Source organism: Cetorhinus maximus, chromosome 26 (genome assembly GCF_964194155.1).
Source record: "Cetorhinus maximus chromosome 26, sCetMax3.hap1.1, whole genome shotgun sequence".
NCBI lineage: Eukaryota > Metazoa > Chordata > Chondrichthyes > Lamniformes > Cetorhinidae > Cetorhinus > Cetorhinus maximus.
The window spans coordinates 6,027,354-6,055,332 of record NC_135904.1 but is presented as its reverse complement, the minus strand read 5'-3'; the positions used below and the strand labels follow the sequence as shown (position 1 = coordinate 6,055,332).

At 41.5% G+C, this 27,979-nt stretch overlaps 1 protein-coding gene across 1 annotated transcript; it reads right to left on the bottom strand.

Annotated features, from left to right (window-relative positions):
• Nucleotides 1–2,802: 2,802 nt before the first annotated feature.
• Nucleotides 2,803–27,823, bottom strand: fam174b (family with sequence similarity 174 member B). The gene is made up of 3 exons (XM_078530017.1): nt 27,500–27,823; nt 20,048–20,182; nt 2,803–10,907 (listed from the first exon to the last, which is right to left on the bottom strand). Exons 1-3 carry the CDS (start codon nt 27,781–27,783, stop codon nt 10,904–10,906), a joined length of 423 nt encoding a protein of 140 aa, XP_078386143.1. The 5' UTR covers nt 27,784–27,823; the 3' UTR covers nt 2,803–10,903.
• Between the last annotated feature and the right edge of the window lie 156 nt (nt 27,824–27,979).

Genomic DNA, 27,979 nt, shown 5'->3' with positions numbered 1-27,979 from the left:
GCACGTTGTAGCCTGGAGTTATGGATAATCATGGTAGATTCCAACATGTTTTGTCCCATGGACCGTTGTTAATGGATGGGCCAAGGCTGTGGTTGTAGGCAGCGTTTGACATTGAAGGAAGGAGCTGTGGGGGGTGGGGGGCAGAGAATGACACCACAGCTGATTCCAATATTGCTCTCTCTAATGCCCCCCCGCCCCCCCAACCAACAACACAACCACCACACCAGACATCACTGGATATAAATCAGGAGCAGGGAAGTTGGTTGTTCTTGTCCTCCCTTCAGGGGTGCTGAATTGTACATGTTTTCAGCTCTCCTTCACTTGAGGAATAAAAATTAATCTAGTAACTCCTTTTGTATTATTTCCACATTATATTCCACATAAATCATGCAGGCTGCAAGTGAAAGTTCAAGGTAAGCAGTAATAAAAGAAAACCACTTTGTCCACAACTTCATAAGTGAAAGGTAGTGATTCTGCTGACAAATGTTTTTTTGTTGTGTTTTTTCTAGGTTGCTGCAATGTGTTATTTCTCTACAATGACAGAGTCAGTCAGTGATCTTCTGGCTTATTCAGAAAGCTTCTTGCTGGGCTTTTCAATTTCCCTGTTCTAATTGGTGCCAAAGGGCTACATTGCCTTTCAGGGTTAATGGCTCTTTCGAAGTGACCTTTTGCAGGAAAACAACTCTCTGGTACAATATTGCTTTTCTGCAATATTTAGAGAGGTGTGTAATTCTGGCAAGCCTTGCACGTTAAATGCTGGTTTATCTTAAACCATTAGACTGTCAGCGTTTCCGTACTATTTTCTACCTGCACATTGAAACAAAAACATTGTGCTCTTTGCGTTTAATGACAGTGCCTTTCATGGTTCCCCACCTCCTTCAAACTGGTGTAAATTACTTGAAACCTTTAGGCAATGGTTTAATTTTCAACATCAAGCTGAGTGTTGAGAAAGGAATCTCACTGGGAGCAAACAAAATCCATCTCTTTTTCCCCACAAAGTGTGATCGAACAGAGCTCCGGCTGATTTTTCTCTTTTAGTCCAAGGACACAAGAGGTCATTTGTAGCATCCCCACCATTGCCTAAGTTCACCTCGACTAAACTTGGCGCAGTCCTGGATGAAACTTTAGGACCTTCCGGTATGTGGCTCCATGGAAGGCAGTCAGGAAATTAAAGCCTGGTTGAATTCACCCCTCCCTTCTTAGGGGGACTAAAGCTAACTGTAGTAACTCAACTGTGGTGAGCAGTAAACATAAGAACGAACAGTAGGCCATGTGTCCTCTGGAGCCTGCTTGGCCATTCAATGTCATGGCTGAACTTTTACACCAACTCTACTTGCCTGCCCTATTCCCATATCCGTTGATCTCCTTAACACCCAAAACCTTAACAATCTCAATCTTGAATATGCTACACAATTGAACATCCACAGCACCCTGTGCAGAATTCCAAAGGTCCACAAACCTCAAGTAATTTCTCCTCCTCTCAGTCCTAAATGGCCAACCCCTTATCCCGAGATTACGATGCCTAGTTCTAGGTTATTCAGCCAGGGGAAACGGTCTCTCAGCATCTACTGTGTCAAGCTCTCTAAGCATTTTATACATTTCAATGAAATCGCCACTCATTTTTCTAAACGCTAAAGAATATAGGCCCTCCTATATTCTCCTCAATCTTTCCTCATAGGACAGCCTTCTCATTCTAGGAATCAATCGTGAACCTCAGCAGCATCCCTTCCTTCTAAGGCAAATGTAACCTTCCTTAGATAAGGAGCCAAAACTCTGTACACTACTCCAGGTGTGGTCTCACCAAAGCCCTATATAATTGTATCAAAATAACAATTTGTTTCCATTTAACACCTAAAATGTAATAAGGTGTCCCAAGGTACTTCACAAGGGAATGATAAAACAAAATGTAACACCAAGCCACTTACGGAGATATTACAGCTATTTTGGAATAGTCAAGAGGTAACATAGGGGCACGGATGAGGTTTTCAGGAGTATGTGATGTTACAGAGGTGGAAATAGGCAGTCTTGCTAATGGTGCAGATAATGTGGGCAGAAACTCATCCCTAGTCAAATATGGTATCACAGTTACGAACCATCTGGTTGAGCCTCAGACATTTGCCAGGAGAGAGATGCTGTCGGTGGATAGGGAAGACTTCCTTACTCTTATACACCATCACCCTTGCACTAAAGGATAACATACCATTTGCCTTCCAGATTACTTAAAGTTAACATGCAAGTACAGCAAGCATAGGCCAGTGATCAGACCACAGGCCCGTCAGCTGGAGTTGGGTTCAGTGGTAGCACTCGTCAGTCTGAGATTAAGGGCTCAAGCTCCACTCTATAAACGGAATATGTAATCTAGGCAGATCCTTCAATGCATTAATGAGAAGGGCCATCTTTTACAGGAGACGTTAACCCTAATTTCCTGTACAGGTGGATACAAAAAATTCCCCATAGTTTTTGAAGCAGCACAGGAGAGTTCTTCCAATGTCCTAGCAACACTTATTCCTCAAACACCACCTCTAAAACAAAAATACTAGCCACTGTATTGTTTATTGTGATTTGGGATATCTTGAGTACGTGACCATTCTGATAAGGATGTAATATTTTTCTTCTCTCAACTGGCAATTTGACATTTCTAGTGTGGAAATGGAACAAATTGACTACGGGTGTTACAAACTGTTAAACCATGCTAGATTTCTTCTGGGAGAGCACAACATGTAAAATTGACCAGTCTCTCTAGTCAACTGAATTAAGTTGGATTTCCAAGAACCAAAATAAATAATGCAAGAATTCTCAGAGTAAAGATATAAATGATTTATTAATAAGAGAGCATGATTGCAACAAAAAAGATAACCAAATCACAGATTTGCTAACATTCCAGTTTCTGTTTTACATACACATTTAAAAAAAGAGACATTTATGTTAAAAATCTACCCAAAATATCCAGTTAGTAATTCCAGAAACCATAAGAGACAAATACAATTTAAATTTACTCTGATATAACAATGCTCCAGCGTAACAAACCAAAATGGACCATAAATTAGTGGCATATCAAGTGCAGTTCAACAGCCAGTGTCCTATAATCATTGCAATAAAAATTTTGAAAAGAAGTGTGGGTGTGTTGAGCAAATTGATATTAAAGTACAGAATGTCACCCATGTGAAAAGTTAAAACACAACTTCTAAGCGCAAAACAATATTTAAATTCTGTCCTCCCAATCCCTTGATTAATTTGGTATAATAAGAAGCGTCTCGATACAATTAATATTTCTTAAGTCAGTGGAACATGGTTAACATTAGTGTGGCATGTTTGGTCAGCTTGAGTGAGAGACGGGTCACAACCATGGGCATTTGTAGATATATTTTGTTTATAACATACAAAATGTAAGTGAAGATCAAAAGGAACTAACATGGATGCAAAGTGCTTTAGGTTGATTCGTATATTCACAGAAACATTCTAGCTCAAAGAAGGGATCACCATAATTGTGAGGGTGCCTGGCTTGCATATTCAATGTTGTTTAAAATCAGTTACTGGTGCTGTACCTTCCACTTTTTTTCTTCAGTTTTGCACATCCTTAATGTGCAAAAGTGACCGCTAATATTTGGAGATGACTATTTATGGCTGCTAGTTTTGAACTCCCTCACTTTCTGTATTCAAAATTTTAAGTGATATGGTAACTTTCCCAAAATTAACTTCCCCTAGGAACATTCTACATGCTGATATTTGAATATTCTTACAAATATGCAATGAGGACATTGAATTCATCTTTAGAGTGAAACAGATGTTCTAATGAGAAACTTAACCACTTCTCTGTTCTGGTGTGGTCCAAGACCAAAGGTTAAGCAGTTCGACCTTTCATTATTAATAATAAATCCAGAAAGTGATAAATCAGAAGGAAGACGAGATGAGATATTACTTTGAAATAAGTTTTTATCGTGCAACATCATCTATTTGTGCAGGAAGTCATAAAATGCGACAGCAAAAAAGTTGCTAAAAGGATTAATGCTGGGAGCCAAAGTTAAAGGAGCAGTTTACTGAAACTAAGACACTTTGGTTTAATAGAAAGAGAGAATCCTGTTTAGTGCCTATCTCTTACCATGCATACTTTTGTCTCAATCATTAACACAGCCTCAAAAATTCTATCCCTATTCCCTTGGTCCCATTACTATCCAAAAACTAAAGCTGCCTCTGAGGTTAGTTTTACACATGGCAGAGGGTGATTAGCCTGTGGAGCCAGTGGCTCTAACTGCAGTGAACCTGATTCAAGACCGCTGATGAGCAGATCACCCTCTAGTGGCTAAGTTGGTATCCTCAGTTCGAAAGAAGAGCCATATTGGACAAGAAGAGTTAACTGATTCTCTCTCCAGGCCTGCTGAGTTTTTCCAACGCTTCTTGTTTTTATTCAAGGTGGTTATCAGTGTACCTTTCGCAAGAGGAATCATTCAGATTCTCTCAATTCACCCATCCCGAGAGAATCTAGTTTTCCCCCATTACAATAGTTCCTTAAATTATTCCTGAGATTTTGTCTCGATTATCATATTTGTAAGGCTGTTGATCATTCAGGGTGAAAATTTTCCAATATTTAAGTTTCGTCAATTTTAACTGATGGCCCCTTGCCTGGATTTAATGTTTTATACAGTTACCTATCTTACATATCTGAATGAGATCCTGGCTTCGTTCCCTCTAATCAAGGCTGAACAGCTCAAAGTTATGAGTCTGTCCTATCTTGTGGTTTTCAAAATAGCTATTTAAATACATACTGCTAGGCACGAAAGATTAGAGCAAGGGTTTTTTCACAAGAGCTGAGAAGGTCAAGGACATCCTGATAGAGGTCTTCAAGATTAGGAGCTGTGATAAGGTAAACTGTGGAAGTTATTACAATGTCAGCCACTGGAAACTAGAAGGCACAAACTGTATAGCAGGTAAGAAAAAAATTAAGCAGAGGGTTGGTAGAATATGGAACTTTCTTCCAGGAACTGTTGTTGAAATAATGCGCTGAAATTCCCTTTTAAAAGAATTTATAAGTTGCTTGAAAAAGAGGAACAAAAGGTATGTATATGTGGATTAGCATGGCGATGGTTTCCTGAATTATACACCCATCTAACCAAAAAATATCAGACCAGGAATAACTGAATCATCAACCGTCATTTCTACATAACTTGGCGCACCATTGCAGTGCACATTTGTCATTAGTTTCAGCTACATTTAAAGTAAAAAAGCCATGAATTAAAAACCAGCCTATGAATTGGCAAGTTTTGACTAGATCCCACTATAGGACCTGAAAAACTCCAGTACAGTATTGACAGAATGAAGTATTGTTGGACATGCCATCCTTCAAAACAGGTGTTAAACCTGTTCCAGCAATTTAGTAGGCATTAAAGATCTCAAAACACTTAAAAAGCAAGTTCTTCTATTGTCCTTAACCAACACGTTTGTGAGAGTCTGCTGTGTACTAAAAAATGGCTACCCAGTTTATAGAAAATTGAATTACAATTATTCAATTTATTTCTAATGATATTGAGATTCAAATAGTATTTTAAAGTTTCATAACAAGGCCATCATCTTTTGAGCATCTCAATTGAATTTTACCAAGGCAGGAGTTTTCCAAAGATAAAACATTGATGTTTTTTTTTCCAAATAGACTGCCAAAGTTTCACACATTTTCAGAATGAACAATGCAAACTTTTAATCATGGGCTTTCCCACGTTGTTATCAGATTCAAAGGAAAATAGTTTTTGGTGTTTAATTAAGCTTTACCTGTGCATTTTTAAAATTCAAATCAATTCCACCCTTGAACAAGAAACTACCGATCGCCAGAAGGCGGAATGGATGAAAATATGGAGACAACCAACTGCTCAAATTCATTCTTTTGAGGAAAATAACAGTTGAAAGATTTCGCTCTCACTGAACGTGAGAAAAACATGATTAAAGTAACTGCAGGATTTTAATTATCTAGCTTGCTTTAGGATCTTTGGTTTGTAATGAATTGCTGCCCCTTCATCATGAACAGAAAATCTACTCTAATTTCATTTCCTTGCTCATTCCCCAGACACAAATATCTTTCTGAAAGTGACTATCTAATTGCCTCTTCAAACATACTGGTTGACAACTTCCAATAGCCAATAGTGATGAAGCTGCACGCTCCGCACTGAAATAAACCCTTGGCGTAAAAAAGCTTCTAACGGCTGCCCTTACTCTTCTAGTGATAACCTTGCATTTATGCCCCATTGGTCGCAATTCACGGACCAGTGGACAAACTGTCACTATTAATAAGTAGGTGCACATTTTTGCATGTGGCAACAGCCAAAACGATGTGTTTGTTGAACCAGTTTAATGATCCAAAAATAAAAAAAAAGTGAACGTTTGTCTTTACAATGGGTCTGATATGAGTAGTATTAAAAAAATAATTTCACAGTTAGTGCCACTGAAAGATTGTAACTTGCCAACCTGCATGAACTATTTGTTGATTTGGGAGGCCATGCTACACCAGTATAAAAGGAGTTCTGGGGCTTTCAGTTTGTGATTTTCTGAACACCACAACTGCTCGTGTAATGAAATGCATGCAAACTCCTTTTACATTAGTGCAAATTCAGCATTCCAACTGCACCTGAACATTCTAAAAATTGTCACGCACGCCTTTAAATTAAGAAAATGGTTGAGAATTGTTTGAAAAGCTTTAGCTGTACAATCATGCCACAAATGTAATGTGTAGAAACAAAAAGCCTTTGGATCCAGCAAATCTGCCCTATTTTCAGAGATCAACTACACCCACTCAACTCTGAGATGTGATGGTTCCTCTTTTGAATTCAGTTATATTGTCTGCTTTAAAGTCCCTCCCTGCTAAGTTGCCCTACAACTCTGCCATCCCATGGGTGAAAAAAATATTCGATTTCCCTTCTTACTCCTATTTTGTGGAAGTTTAAATTACTTTTAAACATGTGCCCCCTAAAAATTACATCATTCACTGTCTTGTGCCTTAACAAAAATTAATCACTTCTGAGGAACCTTGTGCCTATTTAAAAAGTCCAAGAAGAAACAGCCTCATCAAGTCAGTAACAAGCTCATTTTGTATTGGCTAGGAACATTGAAGAATTTAAACAACATTAATGTGAATATTGCAATCTGCTCCACAAACAAGTTCAAATTACTGTTCTGACAATGTCTAAACAAACAATTTCCAAAAACAAAATGTACTTGGCTTAAAATCTAGATATTAAAATCATTCCTTCTGTATAAACAAGACGTAAACATAAAACCAGTAGTGTAACACAGAATAAAATTTTGATAAAAATCAGTAAAATTGACCTTATCAACTAACTTCAGATAGTTTCAAATACATAAAATTCCTGCTCATTTCCAAATTCTCTTTAAACATTGGTTGTATAATAGACATAAAAGACCATTGACTAAAATGTCAATACTCATTAATAAGCGATGCTGATTGTCAATATACGGTACAAAGTGGCACTTAAAATGGAAAATTTAAACCTATGTGTAACTGATAATTGATGAGGTAACGTACACATGTGCTACACATACCCACGTGATAAAGCTGCTCCGCACTAAATTAAACCCTTAGCATAAAAAACTAATGGCTGCCCTTACTCTTCTAGTGCTTACCTTGCCTTTATGCCCCATTGGTTCCAATTCATTGACCAGTGGACAAAATGTCATTAAGTAGGGGCACATTTTTGCAGGTAAGGTAATGTACACACATATACTTATATCTTCTAATTAGTATAGATTTGGACGTGGGTTAAATAAAATCTCAGGATAACTTCGTAAGCTACGAATAACAGGACCTCACTTTATTAGAAAGATTCCAGGGTTATTGGCCATTTTGAGTCCACTCCCTTGTCATCGACTAAATCAATGTTATTTTGCGAGACGGTTCTCATACCAGTTAAAATGTTCCTATTTACCTTCCTCAACTTCCGCCACCACCCCCACCCCCGCCGCCGCAAAAGCGTTGACTCATTTTGGAGTAAGGACATCAGTTTCCCATTGATACCTTTTTTTATTAAATTTTTTTATTTGTTCAGGGATGTGTCGTTGCCTCCCAATTGCCCTTGTTTAGAGGGCTTTTTTTTTTTTTAAAAGAGTCAACCACATTGCTGTGGATCTGGAGTCTGTAGGCCAGACCAGGCAAGGACAGCAGATTTCCTTCTCTAAAGGACATTAGTGAACCAGATGGGTTTTTTCCGACAATCAACAATGGTTTCATGGTCATCATTAGACTTTTAATTCCAGATATTTTTTTTTACTGAATTCAAATTCCGCCAGTCCAGCGACAATACCACTATGCCACCACCTCCCTCATCTAAGCAGTTATTCATCAGGTCCAAGCCAAGACTACATTACAACAGTGACATTTCCAAAAAGTAGCTGACTGGCTGTAAAATGCTTTATGCCATCCTGGGGTTGTGAAAGACACTACAAGTCTTTCCTTGACAAGGAGCATTGGGAGAGTGAGTCTGAGGGACATCATGGCAGAGTCTAACCCTGCCCTCACCCTCTGGCACCTCATCCAAGTGGTCATTCTTAACACAACTCACAGCAAGGTGCCATCCTCTTCTTGCTCAACAACCATGCACAAACACTTGATAGCAATGAGAATGTCAAGCACCTTGTGACATAATCTACATAATTAAATAGTGGAACCCCTTTGTTAGTGCAGATTTAGCAATCCTGCATTGATGCGCAAATGCTGGATTTTACCATGGTGGTGTGAAGATATTGAGCTCTTTTGGTTTACTAGTTATTGACAGAGCAGCAATTTAAACTGATGTGACAGGCTAATTAGTTCAGCATGCAATATCTTGAAAGGGTACAATTTGAGTTGGCACTTGAAGGCTGGAATGTAGCTTTTGGTAGAAATGGTAAATCAGCAGAAGTTATCAGCTTCTCACTACCACAGGGCTCTGCTGCTTTTCTTGACTGTACTGTTTATAATTAGTCCACTTGGATTAAAAGAGGACAGTTAAGAGGTATGGTTGAGGGCATGTTCTCAATCTTCTTGATGACACAAATCAGTGAGACAAAACTTAAAGTATTCATGTCCTGCATCCATCTGGCTTTTAATTCTTTGAGGGAAAAACAAGTTTGAGAATGCTCCAGTTCCTTTGCGTCGATCATTTTGGGCTTCCACACTTAATTGATGATGGATTGTCTTTTTAAAAAATCTTTGGTGATACTGGTCCTCTCATCAAGTACTAAAGTACTTGCATTCTGTTGAGTTAACCGCTTCTAGTAACAAATGGAAAATGCTAAAAATGCAGTGCTCACACGAGGAGCTACTTAAAATGTAACAATGAATGTGTGAAATACACACAACTGCATAGATGCACTCTTCCCTCCATTCATTAAATTCCAGTAAAACAGTGATTGGCATGAGAAATTTCCACTCTGAATTAGACTGCATTTTTGAATCATGGATTGAGCCTGCAAAGAACTTTGCGAGTAATGGAAAATTTGGATGAGGCACTGGTTGCATGTCAATTAATGGTAATGCCAGTATTAGGAGCTTAAGATGATTAATTAAGATCATTGAATAATGGAAGGTATTGGCACAAGTATTGCTATGAGTGCAAATTTGCATGCAGTGTAATGGTACCAATACACTGTAGCAACCTAGTAACAATACTGTGGTACAACGTAGTGCATTATTTGCTGTGAAGAATAGTTCCAGGAGCCCAGCCCTGAACCAGAAACTGCTCAACTGGGCACAGCATGATTTTTTATTTAAACTTGGAATCTAACAAAGTACTGTCCGAAATGGAGGTGCTTGTGGTTAGAGGAAATCTGCCCAACGCAAAAAAACTGAAGAACTGTCGAGCATTCAGTTTTTACAGTAGCCTTGCTTAAACTATAATTATATGTACTCCTGTATACAGAGCCTAATCTGGTTGTAGTTTGAACAGCATCAACTGACGCAGCCAGTTAGAATGAAATGTTGGAAGTGGAGGCTCAAACTGGGTGTTATGGCCAATAAACCAAATAGTACTTCAGTGTACACCACTGCACCACCTTGATCCATATTTTAGTAACTGCTTTCACCACAGCCATTTATGTTGCACCCTGCTTAAATTTTCACTGTGCATTTGTCTCCTGCAAGCAGAAGCAAGTTAATGTAGTGTTAAATTATAAATGTCATATTACTAATTCTCAAATAACCTACAGGATTAGGTCCTGCCCTACATGAGCATTGATCATTATGAATAGTCCACATTGACAATGTAGAGCCAATTTTCCTACAAAATACATACCAATTATCTGCTAATCAATTGATTTGCTCCACCACCCCAAAAGTATTCATGCTTGGATTGCAAATATTCCTGGGAATGCTCACAGTATTATATAGAAAACGGTCAATCTGAACTTGGATACTTGGTGACATTTAAGATTTCATGTCAAATTATTGACAGCTAAAGAATCAGACATGTTAAAAAGTGACCACGTGCTGTCACAATCTTTCAGTGTGTATACTATTTTAAAACCAAAGATCTAACACTAAACCTCACCCTGCAAACCCATTTAAGTGCTAAACTACATTCCATTTCACCTCAGTCTTTGGACAGAGCACAAACACACAACTAGTGTCATACATACAAATAAAATCCGATGCACTTCAAAACACATACTACTATAATAAAATAGAGTTTAAAAAAAGCTTTCTACAAAGTCCACATGAGACAGACAAGAGTATTGCTCTGGTGATAAACTGGACAAAGAGAATTTAAATTTTGCTATACACTTCTGTCTGTGATATGCAAGAAGCTGAATGGAAAGCTGATACACAGATGACAAGTCAAACCCACTTTTCATCCAGAAGGTTATTGAGACTGGTGGTTGGCACAGTGTGATTGGCCATCGATGTAATACAGTCATTTCATACAAATCTTCACCTAAGGACAAAAGAGAGGGAAAAAAAAATCAATCACAGAGAAACCAGCTTATAAATAATCTAATAGCTTTTTGGAAACTGTAAATCAATTTCTATTTCAGGAACTGCAAACTGTCTGGTCCTTTCTTTCAATGAAACTTCAATTCAATTATTTTATATTTTAAGTGTAAATAAGATTATCTGGATTTTGAATACCTGATCACATCACATTTGAAAAGGAAAACTGAACCACACAGTATTGCTGAAACTTGAATTATTCATTTCATTAGCTTGTAATTAAAGCTTGCAACATTATATTGAAATATATTTAGGACAGGAATCTGATTACCTTTTTTTAAAAATCTGGTTAGCCCCTGCAAGTGGATTTGAATCAAAACTAGAAATGAATACCTAATTTTTGTCACAGAATCGAGTCTGTTGGAGATACAGCTATTATACTGTAATACTTCAACAATCACATCAGTTTAACTATGTAGGCAAATCTTTCTCATTGGGATAATTGCCAAACGCAGAAATGCAAAGCCAATTCTCTAAGTGAATGCAGTCAGCTGAAAGAACTTGCATTTATACAGCATTTAACGTCCTCATTGTTGGAAGAACAAAACAGGCGTCATATAAAATGTTACTTTATATTTCCATATCAGAATCACGAATCAAAGCACAAATTTTTTCTCTTGCTGTTTTATAGAGCAGTTGTTGAGGGTCTACTGATCAAGTGCAGAGGAATCAATATCACAACCAGTGGAAAAGAAAGCGCGAAATTCCGGCAGTTCCAATTATTAGCTACACCTATGATGAATACATCATGAGTAAAGCTCGGCACTATGCAGAATGAGCCGTTGAGGCTCTAAAAACTTTCCAGTAAAGTTCAGGCTAATTGCAAATTCTGTTTCATGCAGCACGGAAATACGGCTCAGAAATATAATTGGTTAAACCATTTTTTAAAAAACTGTTCACGGGATGTGGGCGCTGCTGGCTAGGCCAGCATTTATTGCCCATCCTTAATTGTCCTTGAGGTGGTGGTGAGCCGCCTTTTTGAATCACTGCAGCCCATGTGGTGTAGGTACACCCACAGTGCTGTTGAGGGAGGTCCTGGATTTTGACCCAGCGATAGTGAACAAACAGCAATATAGCTCCAAGTCAGCTAATGTGTGAATAAGAGGGGAACTTGCAGGTGGTGGTGTTCCCATGCATCTGCTGCCCATGTCCTTTGAGGTGGTAGAGATTGCAGGTTTGGAACGTGCTGTCGAAGGAGACTTGGCGAGTTGTTGCAGTGCATCTTGTAAATTGCACACATTGCTGCCACTGTGCGGTGATAGTAGAGGGAGTGAATGTTTAACGTGGTGGATGGGGTGCCAAACAAGCGGGTTGCTTTTTCCTGAATGGTGCCAAGCTTCGAGTGTTGTTGGAGCTACATTCATCCAGGCAAGAGGGTAGTATTCCATCACACTTCTGACTGTGCCTTGTTGATGGTGGACAGAGGTGAGTTACTCTCCACAGGATTCCCAGCAGCTAACTTGCTCTTGTAGGCACAGTATTTATATGGCTAGTCCAGTTCAGTTTCTGGTCAATGGTAACTCCCAGGATGTTGATAAGTGGGACATTCAGCAATGGTAATGCCATTGAATGTCATGGGGAGATGGTTAGATTCTCTCTTGCTTGACATGGTCATTGCCTGGCACTTTTGTGCCGTGTTACCTGCCACTTATTTGCCCAAGCCTGAGTATTGTCCAGGTCTTGCTGCGTATGGAACGGACTGCTTCAGTATCTGAGGAGTTGCAAATGGTGCTGAACATCGCTTATCCCCACTTGACTTTATGGTGGAAGGAAGGTAATTAATTAAGCAGCTGAAGATGGTTGGGCTCAAGACACTACCCTGAGGAACTCCTGCAGCAATATCCCGGGTCTGAGATGATTGACCTCCAACAACCACAACCATCTTCCTTTGAGTGGGTATGACTCCAATCAGCGAAGAGTTATCCCCCTGATTCCCATTGACCTGTTTTGCTAGGGTTCCTTGATGCCACACTTGGTCAAATGCTGCTTTGATGTCAAGGGTAGTCAGTCTCACCTCATCTCTGGAGTTCACTCTTTTATCCATGTTTGGATCAAGGCTGTAATGAGACAAGGAGCTGAGTGACCCTGGCGAAACCCAAACTGAGCGTCAATGACCAGGTTATTGCTGAATAAGTGCCACTTGACAGCACTATCAAGGACACCTTCCATCACTTTACTGATAATTGACAGTAGGCTGATGGGGTGGAGTTGGCTTGGTTGAATTTGTCCTGCTTTTTGTGTACGTGACACACCTGGGCCAGTTTTCACATTGCTGCATAGATGCCAGTGTTGCAGTTGCACTGGAACAGCTTGGCTAGGGGCGTGTTAGTTCTGGAGCACAAGTTTTCAAGGAGCTATTGCCAAAATGTTGTCAGGACCCATAGCCTTTGCAGTATCTAGTGCCTTAAGCCATTTCTTGATATCACGTGCAGGGAACTGAATTGGCTGAAGACTGGCATCTGTGATGCTGGGGGCCTCAGGAGAAGGCCGAGGTAGATCATACACTCGGCACTTCTTGCTGAAGACTGCTGCAAATGCTTCAGCCTCGTCTTTTGCACCGATGTGCTGGGCTCCTCCAACATTGAGGATGGGGATATTTGTGGAACCTCCTCCCGTTAGCTGTCTCATTGTCCACCACCATTCATAACTGGATGTGGCAGGCCTGCAGAGCTTAAATCTGATCCATTGGTTGTGGGATCACTTAGCTCTGTTTATCACATGCTGCTTATGCTGTTTAGCATGCAAATAATCCTGCATTGGAGCTTCATCAGGTTGACAACTCATTTTCAGATATGCCTGGTGCTGCTCCTGGCACGTGCTCCTGCACTCTTCATTGAACCAAGGTTGATTCCCCTGTCTTGATGGTAATGGCAGATTGGGGAATATGCTGGGCCACGAAGTGACGCATATTGTGATTGAATACAATTCTGCTGCTGATGGCCCACAGCACCTCATGGATGCCCAGTTTTGAGTTGTTACATCTACTTGAAATCTATCCCATTTAGCATGGTAATGGTGCCACACAACACAATGGAGGTTATTCTTAAATGTGAAGGTGGGACTTTATCTGCACAATTGCACTACAGTATGTGCATACTTTAAATCAGTAATTATGGTAAAGTTCTCTCATTCAATAAATTATCGAGAACTCATTAAAACAATGCTCTGAAACATAGGACTTTCCTTTTAAACCTATTTTCCTTTTATAAGCAGTTACATCATTAATATTCTGGTTGCTCTTCTGCTCAATTAGCCAATTTATGCAAATTCAGTGATGACAGGGAAATGTGTGTGTGAAATTTGCATCTGTACGATTGCAATGAAATCGCAAATGTGATTTTGCAAACCTGCCTGCGAACTTCCCCAAATCAGGAGAGGTAGGATGTGCAGGGCAGCAGTGAAAAAGCATAATGCTAATTTGTACAGCTAAGGCAACAGAGCAAACTGCCTGCAGTCAGGGCCAAATGACACTGTGGTAAACTGTTTATATTCATTGCCAGCAGCATTTCCATTAGAATCATCAGATGAAAATCCCACTGCCAAGAGGGTTTTGGACAAACTCTCTCAGAATGTAGGAACGTCTGGATGTTGGAAGGCCAAGATCCAACTAATTTTCTTCCGACCATGATCAGCTCAAGGAGTTCAGTGGTAGCAGGTGGGGGGCTGGCCAGGAGAGCATTGGAGGTAATAAAGGCACAATGTATTCTCTACACATTCACTGTAAATTACTTACATTAATTCTTGCGGCTTTATTCACAGCTTCAGCCTCACTAGGGGACTGTGCGAAAAGGACTTCCTAAAATCCCAACTACATCTGCTGCCTTACCATCAAACTCTAGACACACCCTCAAAGAAAACCAACAAATTAGATTGGAAAGGCCTCCTCTTCATGAAACTACACAGCCCATCTTTTATGCTTTTATTTATATCCATAAATTCCTCTTTAATAAGGATTTCCAGAACCTTACAAACAACAGATGTCAAATGCTCTAGTCTGTAGTTTCCCCAAGCCACTTTTATTACCTTTATGTACAAAAAGGGTAAACATCCACCATTCTCCAGTCCCCAGGTACCCCTCCAATATTTTGGCATAAATCTTCCAGAAATCTCAAGAGTTCTTTCAATTTCTTCCCTTATTTCCTCAAGCGATCTCAGCTGCATCTTATTCAGACCCTGAAATTTATCTGCCATAAGTCTGCATGGCTGTCTGGCAACCTTGCTGTAGTAATGTGAATTGTGTCACAATTTACCTCTACAACATCCTATAATTCCTCTTCCAACTCAAACAGGTCACCTGTCTCCTCTGTGGTACCACCGGAGGCAGCAAAACGCACTTAATATTTTGACAACCTGCGTAACATCAGTCATCATGCCATCACTCAATCCCAATTTTAGTGGCCCCACTCTCGTCCTTGTTTTTCTTTTGAACCCTTTTTAAATTTCAAGCATGAATCTTTTCTAATTGGTATCATTTTCTTTCGTGGCCTTCTTTAGGTGTTGCTTGTTTGCCCATTCAACTAGGTTGGAGTGCTTTTGAGCTTTTATTTTTCCCTCGCATGGGTACACAATGAACGCAATGGACCAGAGTCACTACCTTGAAGGAGCTCCACTTCCCCAGCCACTTTCAGATATTCCAGCTCACTCTGACAAAACCTGTGAGGCACTTAAAGTTGTGTTATTAAAATCTGGCAATTTTGTTTGGTTTTAGTGGCCTTTCCAATTCTTGTTATGTCAAGTGTGATCACCTTATGATCACTGGTATTTAAAACCTCACCCACCACTGTGTTGATGATTTTTTAAAAAATTGTCCCTATTAATAATAAATCAAAACCAGGATGTTTTCACCACTTGTTCATTATTTTAGAAATGAAGTCATAAAACAGTATTTCATTAAGTCTAGAAATTCCTTCCTTGTCTGACCAGTAGAAGCATTATTATCTTAGCCAATGTCTGGCAAATTGGAATCTTCAATAAGTATCATTGGTACCTTACTAGTCACCTTTCCTACCTCATTTCACGGTTCCAAATCACCCTGGCCTGATAGTCTATAACATTGCATAGCACAGTAAAGTTCACAAAAGCAAAATACTGTGGATGCTGGAAATCCAAAGTAAAAAACAGAAAATGCTGGAAACGCTCAGCGGGTCAAGCAGTGCATGTGGAGACAAAAACAGGGTTAATGTTTCAAATCAATGACCTTTTATAGAACTGGGTAAAGGTAGAAATGTGATAGGTCTCGAGTAAGTGAAAAAGGTTGGTGGGGGGGTGGTTAAAGACTAAAAGGGAAGGTCTGCGATAGAGTGCAAGACAGAATTGGAAAAAGAACCAACGGTGATGAGGAAATACTTTTCTTATTATGCAGCGAGTAGTTATGATCTGGAATTCACTAACCGAGGTGGGTGGAGGCAGATTCAATCCAGGCCTTCAAATCAAATTGGGTAAGCACTTGAAGAGAAAAAAATGCCAGGCTAAGTGGAACGAACAAGGACTAGTTAAATTGTTCTTGCAGAGGGCTGGCACAAACACAATGGGCCAAATGACCTCCTATGTTGCAACCAGTCTATAATTTTATTAATTCTACCAAGTGATTTTTTTTTTTTGCCCTATCCATTACTTTATCCTCATTCACCTGTGTCATAATCCTCTCTGATCCCGCTTCTCAGTGGATTGCGTTTAAGGGGAAAGGAGACAGGTTTAGCTGATTTAGGACAGGGCATTGCCAAATTCTGAAGAAACAAAAAGAAAACTGAACACACACACAGCTGGCATCAGAAGCAACTGCATAAAAATGAAGCCTGCTGCAGGAAGGGGAATAGCTTATCAAAATCTTATCATCTAAACTTTGATGAAAGTGGAATGAGAGTTTTTTTTTTGTCACTTAACACACAGTTAACATAATTACTCTAAGCCAGGGAGGTTTGGTACACTGATGTAACATACACACCTTCCTCTCAGGAACAGCACCCCTTTGTGGTCTGAATGAAGTCTTTTTATTGGATGAAATATTTTCCAACATTATTGCTGGTACCCAAGATGACTTATTAGGGGAGTTTGCTCAATTCTGTTCACTAGGCAAGGTTACCAAGGGATATGGAGCAACAGGACATAAATGGAGTTGAGGTGCAGATCAGCCATGACCTAATTAAATGACAATCTCAAGAGATTGAAAGGCCTACACCTGTTCCTATATTCTACCCATTGTTATATCTTTGCAATGAGCATTGGTTCAATTTGCCTGACTTTATTCTGTACAAAATGGCTAGGTTTATGAAGCATGATATGAAAGTGCATCAGACTGAGAAACATGTCCTGTGGCTTTCAAATATTTTTAGACCTGAAGATTACAAGGCCAATTTTCATGTTGTGTTCATTATATTAACATTTAGGGCAACCCCCCACTGCAACCAGAGTTAAGCCTTTTCTTCTTGGCAATTTTCTATAATCCATTCTTCCCCCACATTTTCCTTTTTCTCCTTACTGCAGAGCGCTCAATATTTAAAAACAAGAAATATCTTCCCCACACCATCAGTTTAGCTCCCTTTTAATGCATCTTTGCAATCAGCAGATCAATTGTTATCAATGCCATTTAGTAGTTTCCATCATATTCCCTGTCCTTTCAAGGATGACAAATGGCATTTTGACTACAACTGTGGAGGGTGGCATCAAAATAATAACTTATAAACAAGATTTGTTTTCTGCAAGATGCAGAATGAATTTCTTTTCAGTAGAAAGCTCTCTTCTCAGCTGATATCAAAACTTTTGACACAAGTCCAATCTTATATAACCTTCACTTACAGGCGACGTAAAAAATCTGCAAGAAAAATCTTCTCTCTACATAATTGTCTGTCCGCCTGAAAGGCACTACAGATAGTTAATCTAGTGGAACAAATGCCATTTCCTAGAAAGGATGATTTCCCACAATGAGATTGGATTATAAATAATTGGGAACATGTACCAAACCATCAAAGAAGCTATGGAACCCAATTATAAACTGCTGGAACTCTGCTTTTGTACCACATCGTCTGAACCTTTGGGTAAGAGAAAGACTTATCAATATTTACAGAGTTCGCTACTCCCCTGACATGCAGTAACAGCACAAGATGCGCTTCCTTCATCAGAACCTAAAGGCATCAAGGGGCATGGGGAGAGCACGGGAGTATGGCATTGAGATAGAGGATCAGCCATGACCATCTTGAATGACGGAGCAGGCTCGAGGGGCCAAATGACCTACTCCTGCTCCTATATTCTATGTTTTTCTAGTAGACCTTGCAGCTGTTTCTTTTAAATGAGTTGAGTGTCCAGTATTCATCATCCTTCTCGTCAAAGCTTTCCAACTGTTTGATCATGCTGTGTTAATATGTACTTCCTGGCACCAGTCCCAAATAAGTCTTCATAACTCTAAAATGTGTACCATCTTATCTTTGCTTCTCTGGCAAAACAAAGTACCGGTTTTAAGTTTCCTTTCTCTGTTGTGTTAATGATATTATATGCTTCCAAAAGATGTTCTGCAAATCATAAATTGAGACACAAAGCTTGAACTTGCCATCTCAGTCCCGAGAAACACACTCCCAGCTGGTGTGGTTCACCAAAATGGTGGAATTTTACTGGGACAGCTTTATGGCTTGTTGCTATTGTCCACCACAAAACTTAAGTTTTGGTTATTGTATCGAATTAGAATCTAGGAACATATTTTTGCATTTGTATTTTGCGTCATATTTTTCTAGAGGTAAAACTGGTCAAATAATGAGAGTCTGAATTTATTGTTTATAGGCATTTTTAAAGTTTCTTCTATAATGGAAAACATGATAGGTATTCCATACAACATCCAGAAAGTTTTTACTGTAATTTGGGATTAACCTATTTGCTAGAGAATAAAGACACAAATTTTAGTTCATAAGAGGTTCTGCCTGAGTATAGAGTGTCTTCTAGCTGTCAACATAGATTACTGTTATGGAAAAAAAGCCTGAATTGTAACAGCATCCCTGTTGATGGCAAAGTCCCTTCTATAAACTGCCATTGCAAATAACCCCAATGTGTTTTGTGTGAAACTAGAAATGACTTTTTATTGATGAATACTGAAACAAAGGTTATTTGTCAATTTACATGAAAATCATGGGTGGGGGTTGGGGGCAAAATTTCCCAACAAAAAAAACATTCAGAAAATTTACAGCAGCTGGCTTTTGAATGATCATTGACCACGAAATTAACAGCTCATACCAAATGGAATTAGGATGTCGGAAGTTGCAGCTAATGGCTTCGATATGCAAATTAAAAAGTACATGAGGCAGCTTTTCACCTCATGTTATTCAGCTAACTGCCATAATCCATTAAGTATCATCACATTACAGAGATGCTGCTTTTCACATTGAAATCTGAAAGTCTTCAACAAAGAAGTTACTATAGGAATAATCAACTGAATTATTTTATTTAGTATGCCACCAATATACCTCATTAGGCACTAATCTATCCCCCATTAACTTTCTGAGGACTGAAAGACTCTATTCAGTTTCTACACTTAATTTCTAAGAGATGAACAAGTACTGTTCAGAATTATATTATGAAAACATCTATTAATAAATATTATGCCACAGTATATTTCCCATTTGATACATACATTAAAAAAAGGAGATTAGAGAAATAGTAGAGGACTGCACAAAATCATTGCAGTTAATCTAGTCAGTCCAAAGTTAAAAGATGCTTTTACCTCTCTGTCCCTCAACATTTCTTTAATCTATTTGGAATCTTCCAAATCATACATATGTCCCTGTGTGGTCTATATCACACATTCAAGATTATCCACATGAAGTAGTTAAATCTAAACTGTCTTCTCTCTTATGAAGTCTGTGTCCCTGATTAAATGAGAGGTTAGTCTTAATGGGTACAAGAAGGAATACTGCATAAATCCATGGCTGAAATCTGACTGGGCTTTTGATTCACTAGGAATATTTTCTTAATGACACATGTATGAATGCAACTTCCGCTGGTATAGAACGCACATAGTTGAGTAATTCAAATATTAAAATCATTGTACTAAAAACACTAGTGCTGAGATTTGAGGGAAATCTGGAAAATTCCATGATGTACCTGCTGTATTTTACATCAAACACTGTTGCATCTTCATCATCATCATCATCCTCTTTGAGCGGGGTCATTTCCACCTTTTCTGCTGGAGTCGTAATTATATCATACTTTCTCGTTTTCTTGATTTTTCTTCCAGACCTGAGGGCAAGAACATTTAATTATTTATAAGACAGAAGTGATCAAAGATGTGTCCATTCCAACTGAAAAAAGGACCACTTAATGTTGAAGTGCTAGAAAGTATTGGCAGTTGAATAGTAAGCTTACAAGAATCCACCATGACAAAGAGCCTCTTTCGCCACTGTTACAGAACAGTAGCAATGATGGTGGGAGCTGACACTAAACACACATCCAATCTCAGTATTGAGCCACAGTGATGTAGAAAAGTTCATGATAATAATTGCAACACCACTTAGTTTATAGCCAAATTTATTTCTAAATAACTTGCTTTTGGTAATGATCTCAACAAATAACAGCCTGAAAAAAAAGTAGAACAAAGAAAAAGTGAAACAAAAATAAAAATAGCTGGAAAAACTCAGCAGGTCTGACAGCATCTGCGGAGAGGAATACAGTTAACGTTTCGAGTCCGTATGACTCGTCATCAGAACTGAGGAAATATAGAAATGAGGTGAAATATAAGCTGGTTGAGGGGGGTGGGACTACCTGAGCTGGATAGAGGGCCAGAGATAGATGGAGGCAAAGAAGAGATTGCCAAAGGTGTCATAGACAAAAGGACAAAAAGAAAAGTGATTTGGCCCACTCAGTCTGCACATTCCATAAAGGCTATAGACAATTTTCATCACCAATTTAAATCTTTCGAGGGGCCAAGGTCTATGAAAGACAAGGGAACACTCAAAAGAAGATAGAAGTGTGAAAATTTCTCCCTGATTTTCAAAAGCAATTCAGCATAAACTCTACAATATGAATAGGGCATTTAAAATGTCCCAGGCTCTCCCAAAGTGCTATACAAGGACCATAGTGTTGCATAAATATTGGACCATCAGTCTACATACCTCCTTTAGTTTTCAATTCCTTGTTCAGTAAAACCCTTTTTCTAATGGCCTTAAATTGACCTTATTGGGAGTCTGATCCATATGTAATTATTTTGAGAGAAACAATTCTCCTAATCTCTACTTTGACTTGAGGCTCATTAATTTTGTATTTGTGCCTGCCAATTCTGTCCTAAAGGCCAAGTTAAAACAACTGATGTACCTATATTGTACTTGTCCTGAACCTTGAGACTTGGATTATGCTGCTTCTAAGTAGACTTGTCACCAATAAAAATACACTAAATTCTAGGGGTTTCTCTTTATAATTTAAAAAGTCTAATCTTTGGAACCATCTTGATCACGCTTATTCCAGTCCTACCGAAGTCTCCTCCCAGTAAACTGATGGCCACATTGGAACTTATGCTTCCAGTTTCCACTCTTTACATGATCCCGCTCTGACTTTTCCCTTTCCTGACCTCCCTGTTTCCATTTCTGGGGAGAGGCTATTTACTACTGTTCATTATAAATCTACTGATTCCCATCCTTCTTCCCACAAGGAGGTTATTCCATTCTCCAGTTTCTCTGTTGTACCAATTCTGGCAATCTCACCTTCCATACCTGTGTCTCCAGAATGTCTTCCTTTGTCCTCAACTGACCTGAAATGTTAATTTTGTTTCCCCCTCCACAGGATCTGCATGACCCGCTGAGTGTTTACAGCATTTTCTGTTTTTATTTCAGATTTCCAGTATTTTGTTTTCGCAAATTTGAATAAATACTTGGATTATGTATTTACATGGCCTAGTTATAAACACACAAGGTCAGCCGTATAAATGAATTTTACGACAGAATGAAAGAACCTATTGTATCTGTACTTTGTGTACTTATCTAGATTCGGGCATTTCTGGGCAGTCTGGAACACAACAGATTTGGCAGTATTACACAAGTCACTTGCCTTCCTTGATAAAAGTGTCAAGAGAGAACACAGAGATTGAGCTTTTATTTTACTGGTATTTATTTGCCTCTCAGGTCAGTTGCTAGTTGCTGTGGAAGGAAAAGCTGGCAAGAGTTTGCTCTTGTAGAGGGGTGAAAAATAAACAAGATCACCTCTCTCCAAATACTGGGGGAGCTAACCGAATGGCTTAAACCATGTTACCACTCCATGGCTATGTAGGTTGGTAAACAATAGACGGCATTCACCATATCTTATTTTTCTTAAATGCACGAGAGACATGCTTATGTAGTTATAAAAAGATGTTCTCTCACATTTCTATTGAGAAACACTGGTGAAAGTACAGAGCCAATATTGAAAACCAAGGTTAATAAAAGAACGAAGTACAGACAAGATAATTACTGGTGGCAGGGTGACAAAGGTGGTTTTAAAAGCCTGTACATCTCAGAAGGAAGAGAAGATATAAGAGTGGTGCAGAGCTCCATTATCAAATCCTCAGAAAATAATTTGACCTGAAGGACAGTATCACGAGTTCCAATTTCAATTGACAGAATGTAAGATGGAGGTATAGAGAGTTTGGGACGAAGGTGGAATAGTAGCCCATGGTAGTGAGTGAAATTAGAACACAGACAAGAAGGACTGAGACAGGGAATGTAGACTGGCCAATCTTCACCCAGTCCAAGATCAGATTGGGTTCAGGGTCAATTTTACAATTCAGTACCAAATTTCTAAAACCTCTGTTGCACATGGCTGACTCATCCACAAACATGACAGTTTCTGAATACAATCAAAATTTTGAAGCAGAATTTTTAGGCAGTCACTTGTGACCTAATTGGGACAGCAAACTGCTAGCTTGCCTTGTTCTTTCAGCAGTTTATCGCAGTTCTCACCACATTCTGAACAGCTAACATTATGAATTATGATCCTAGCTAATAACCGACATGTCAGATCCCAGGGTGAAACCTGGCATGATAGATCCTAACTTTTTTTAAAAGAAATCGTGGAGTAAAGTTACTGAACAAATTCACAGGAGCCTGATGAACTTTTAACATAAACAATAAAGCATCTATTAAACAAGGAAAAATGAACTATTACATCAGACAAAAAGGTTGGAAAGGTTCCAGTACAAACACAAAATGATTCAAATATTCACTATTCCTTAACCCCAGCTATCTGTTTACAGACCAATACCAATTCGGAAAGATAAAACAATTTACCATATCTACCTTATACTCTAATACTCAGGGTAAGTATGCAGTACATGTGAACCAATTGGTAAACTGTGGACAGACACACCACACTCCAAAGTAAATGACAGATATGACCAAAGCAGATTCTATGGATTTGTCAACAACCCACCTAGACACTTGCCATATCATCAGCCAACCAGTCTCACTGAAACTCTCTTTCTCACAAGGGTTTTTAATCTCTATATTTGATGAATTTGCCTTGTAATTCTCTCCAAAAGTCACTCCCACTCAAAGGCAATGGCATAGTGGTATTGTCGCTGGACTACTAATGCAGAGACCCAGAGTAATGCTCTGGGGACCCGGGTTCGAATCCCTGCAGATGGTGGAATTTGAATTTGATAAAAAGCTGGAATGAGAAGTTTAATGATGACCATGTAAATATGATGACCATGTAAATGATTTTTGTAAAAACTCATCTGGATCACTAATGTCCTTTAGGGAAGGAAATCTGCTGTCCTTACCCGGTCTGTCTAGACCCACAGCAATGTGATTGACTGTTGAATGCCCTTTGAACAAGGGCATTTTGGGATGAGCAATAAATGCCTCAAGATTCCTTTCCTCTGGATCGCCGTGTACATTCAAGTTTCACCTTCCAAGCACACTTTCAGATCTTCGGCCATGCCAAGCAGAACACCACTGCTCCTTATGACCCGCAGCACGGGGTTACCAACCTTCAGCTTCCTTCTTGGATCTTCTGGGCTTCTCTCGAGCCCACTTTGCTTCAAGTCTGCTCCCTGCAGCTTTGTCTTTAACTTGGAGTCTATTTCTCTGCTCCTTACTTTTAACTTTACTTAACAGGACCTGTTTCAAGATTCCTGTCCTGGTCCCTTAACTTGGGACTTCCTTCTGGGACCTCTTTCTGTCTGGCACCCTTGTTTGGGACCTTCTCCCTGTCGCCCACCCGTGTCCTGCTCCCTGGGACACACGCGCTGCAGTGGCGTTCCTTTTCAGGTCACCTGACCTGCAGTTTCATGCTGCTTCACTTTTCTCCTTTTTCTTCTGCGCATATGCGCAGGGGCCAGATTCCGGCCTAAAGATGAGAAAAACCACCAACTGTGCATGTGCGGACATCTCTTGGCTGGCACATGCGCAGGAAGCCCGAGGCCCACTGGGAACTGTAGTTCCTGGCCTCTGAACTCCTGATATCCGGCTGCCGATAAAGGAAAGTATTGGAGTTCATCACAGAATGCACATCAAATTAAATTAGTGATCTATCGTAAATCATACATCTGTTTGCAATTCCTGGTACTTTTCTCATTATAAATTCCTTTGCCTAAGCACATAATGGAAACTCGTCAGTGTAATTACATCTCTCTAGTAAAGATGTTGCAATACCATTACAAGTAGTTTTCCATGACAAACGTCAGCATAAGAATATAGAAAACGTAAATACAAGGACTTAATGCATGACTTGAAAATAGACACAAACTAAATCTGTACATGCTCATGAAATTATCCCCAGACACCAACCCATTAAACCCAGCTTGACCCCATGTATCACACCCACAGTCGATTAGTGCTAAAAATCTTATATCTCTCACCTTTTCCTCAACTTAAAAAGCAAGATAGCACATATGCTGGAAATTAGAAATAAAACTAGGAAATGCTCAACAGGCCTGGCAGCATCTGCAGGGAGAGAAACTGAGTTAACATTTAGGTTGATGATCACCTTTGAAAGGTCATTGACCTGAAATGTTAAGCCTGTGTGTCTCGCCGCAGACACTGCCAGACCTGTTTTTAATTCCTCAACTTGCATGCCGATACTGGTGCAATAAAATTTAAACACCAGGAAGGTGCAATTACAATGAAAGGTTATAAATAGTGGGTTTCAATTAAAAATGTTGACATAGGAACTTGTAATGGAAATAGAAAGAATCTTCATGACCTTAAATTGGCCAAATGAGTTGCATCTCTACATGCACACATATTACAGTAGGTGGCCATTTGGCCCATCATGCCAATGCTGGCTCTCCAAAAGCACAATCGCCTAGTGCCACTCCATCTTCTTGTAACCCTGTGCATTCTTCTTTTTCAGATAATAATCTAATTCTCTCTTGAACGTCCTAATTCTATCTGCCTCCACCACAAACTCAGGCAGTGCATTCCAGATCCTAACCACTCGCTACTTGAAGAAGTTTTTCCTCATATCGTCATTGCTTATTTTGACAATTACTTTAAATCTGTGCCCTCTGGTTCTCGACTTTTCCATCCATGAATACAGTTTCTCCTTATCGAGACCCCTCATGCTTTTGAATGCCTCTATCAGATCTCCTCTCAGCTTTCTCTTCTCCGAGGAAAAAAACCCCAACATCTCCAATCTACCTACATAACTGAAATTCCTCCTCCCTGGGATCATTCTAGTGAATATTTTCTGCGCTCTCTCCAATGCCTTCACAACCTTTCTAAAGTGTGGTGCCCAGGACTGGCTGCAATATTCCAGGTGAAGCTGAACCAGTGTTTAATACAAGTTTAACGTAAACTCCTTGATTTTGTATCCTATTAATAAAGCCTAGGGTGCCAGATGCTTTCTGCTCTCTCAACATGCTCTGTCACCTTTAATTAGTTCTGCACATATACACCCAGGTCCTCTCTATTGCCTCATCAAAACCCTCAAATTAGTTAAACCCCATTTACCTTTAAATCTATGCTGGCTTCCTTCAAATAACGTTGTCCCTAGTTATTGTTCCCAGAAGCTTCACCTTCACTTGTCTAACATTGTCTCTCTCTCCAGCCCTTTGACAGTCACCAACACCGGGGGGCAAATTCTCACAGCTCAGGTCAGGGGAGGCCATTCAGCCCATCCCCGCCTTCACCAGCTGTCCGAGTGAGCATTCCAGTGCGCCTCCTCCCCTGTGACCCTGCGCATTGACCCTTTTCGGGCAACCAGATCTCACTTGCCTTTTGAATGCCCCCCAGGCTGAACCTCCCTCCTTCTCCCCCTCTCTCCCTCTCCCCCCCTCCCCCTCCCACCCTCTCCCTCCCTCCCCCGCTCCCTCTCCCCTCCCTCCCTCCCTCTCCCCTCCCTCCCTCCCTCCCTCTCCCCCCCTCCCCCCCTCCCCCCTCCCTCCCTCCCTCTCCCCTCCCTCTCCCTCTCCCTCCCCCCCCCCCTCCCTCCCCCCTCCCTCCCTCTCCCCTCCCTCTCCCTCTCCCTCCCCCCCCCCTCCCTCCCCCCTCCCTCCCTCCCTCTCCCTCCCCCTCCCTCTCCCTCCCCCCTCCCTCCCTCTCCCCTCCCTCTCCCTCCCCCTCCCTCCCTCCCCCCTCCCTCCCTCTCCCCTCCCTCTCCCCTCCCTCCCTCTCCCCTCCCTCCCCCTCCCTCCCTCCCTCTCCCCTCCCCCTCCCTCCCTCTCCCCTCCCTCTCCCTCCCCCCTCCCTCCCTCTCCCTCCCCCCTCCCTCCCTCCCTCCCTCCCTCTCCCCTCCCTCCCTCTCCCCCTCCCTCTCCCCTCCCTCTCCCCTCCCTCTCCCCTCCCTCCCCCTCCCTCCCTCCCCCCCCCTCCCTCCCTCCCTCTCCCCTCCCTCCCTCTCCCCTCCCTCCCCCTCCCTCCCTCCCTCCCTCTCCCCTCCCTCCCCCTCCCTCCCTCCCCCCCCCTCCCTCCCTCCCTCTCCCCTCCCTCCCTCTCCCCTCCCTCCCTCTCCCCTCCCTCCCTCCCTCTCCCCTCCCTCCCTCCCTCTCCCCTCCCTCCCTCCCTCTCCCCTCCCTCCCTCCCCCCTCCCTCCCTCCCTCTCCCCTCCCTCCCTCCCTCTCCCCTCCCTCCCTCCCTCTCCCCTCCCTCCCTCTCCCCTCCCTCTCCCCTCCCTCCCTCCCTCTCCTCTCCCACCCCCACTCCCTCGCTCCCACCCTCCCACCCTCTCTCCCTCCCTCCCACCCTCTCTCCCTCCCTCCCACCCTCTCTCCCTCCCTCCCACCCTCTCTCCCTCCCTCCCACCCTCTCTCCCTCCCTCCCACCCTCTCTCCCTCCCTCCCACCCTCTCTCCCTCCCTCCCACCCTCTCTCTCTCCCTCCCTCCCTCTCTCCCTCCCTCCCACTCTCAGGGCAGTGCCTTCTAGCTCCCCACCAAAGCAGGGTCAAGCTGGGCTCAAAGGGTTAACTCTGAGGCTGCCAGGACCTGCTGAGGTTTTCCCCCCAGCGCTTGCTGTGGGCGGTCCAGGACCTTGGCCGCTCAATGTCCGTTTGCTTCTCAACGCCAATGACCCCACCTCCCCCCGGGGGTTACCTGACGCTACAGGTGACATTTACACTGGGCACATTCCCTCCCCCCCCGGACGGTTTACCTGATGACTCTGACCAGGAGGCCCACAATCAGGAGGAAAGCCCCGGCGCAGGCGACCAGCACCAGGTTCTTGAGGGTGGAGAAGTGGCGCAGGATGGAGGCGATATTCCCGAAGGCGGCGGCGGTGGTGCTGGCGGTGCCGGTGGCGTTGTTGCCGGGGAGCGGGCCGGCCAAGGCGCTCCGGTTGAGGGGGGCGGGCGGGCCGAGCTTCGCCTCAGGCACCGACGAGAGTTCGGCCGCCAGCAGAGGCAGCAGCGCCAACGCACACAACCGCCAGCAACACATGGACGGACCCTCTGCCTTCCCCAGGCTGCTCGGCTTTAATTTCGCGGCTCTCGAACCGGTCGGGACGGCGACCCACAGCTGTTAGTCCAGTCAGCGCTGAAGGAGATGGAGGCTCTGCGGGGCACGGGAACCGGAAGTGGGCTCGGTTGCGGGGCACGGGAACCGGATATGAGCTCTGCTGCGGGGCAAGGGAGCC

Bases quoted from the DNA above. Each gene is read 5' to 3' on its own strand.
- fam174b (XM_078530017.1), bottom strand. From the start codon at position 27,783: ATGTGTTGCTGGCGGTTGTGTGCGTTGGCGCTGCTGCCTCTGCTGGCG. The intron at 20,183-27,499 runs GTAAACCGTCCG...TCTTGCCCTCAG, and splicing joins CTCCTGGTCAGAGTCATCAG to GTCTGGAAGAAAAATCAAGA.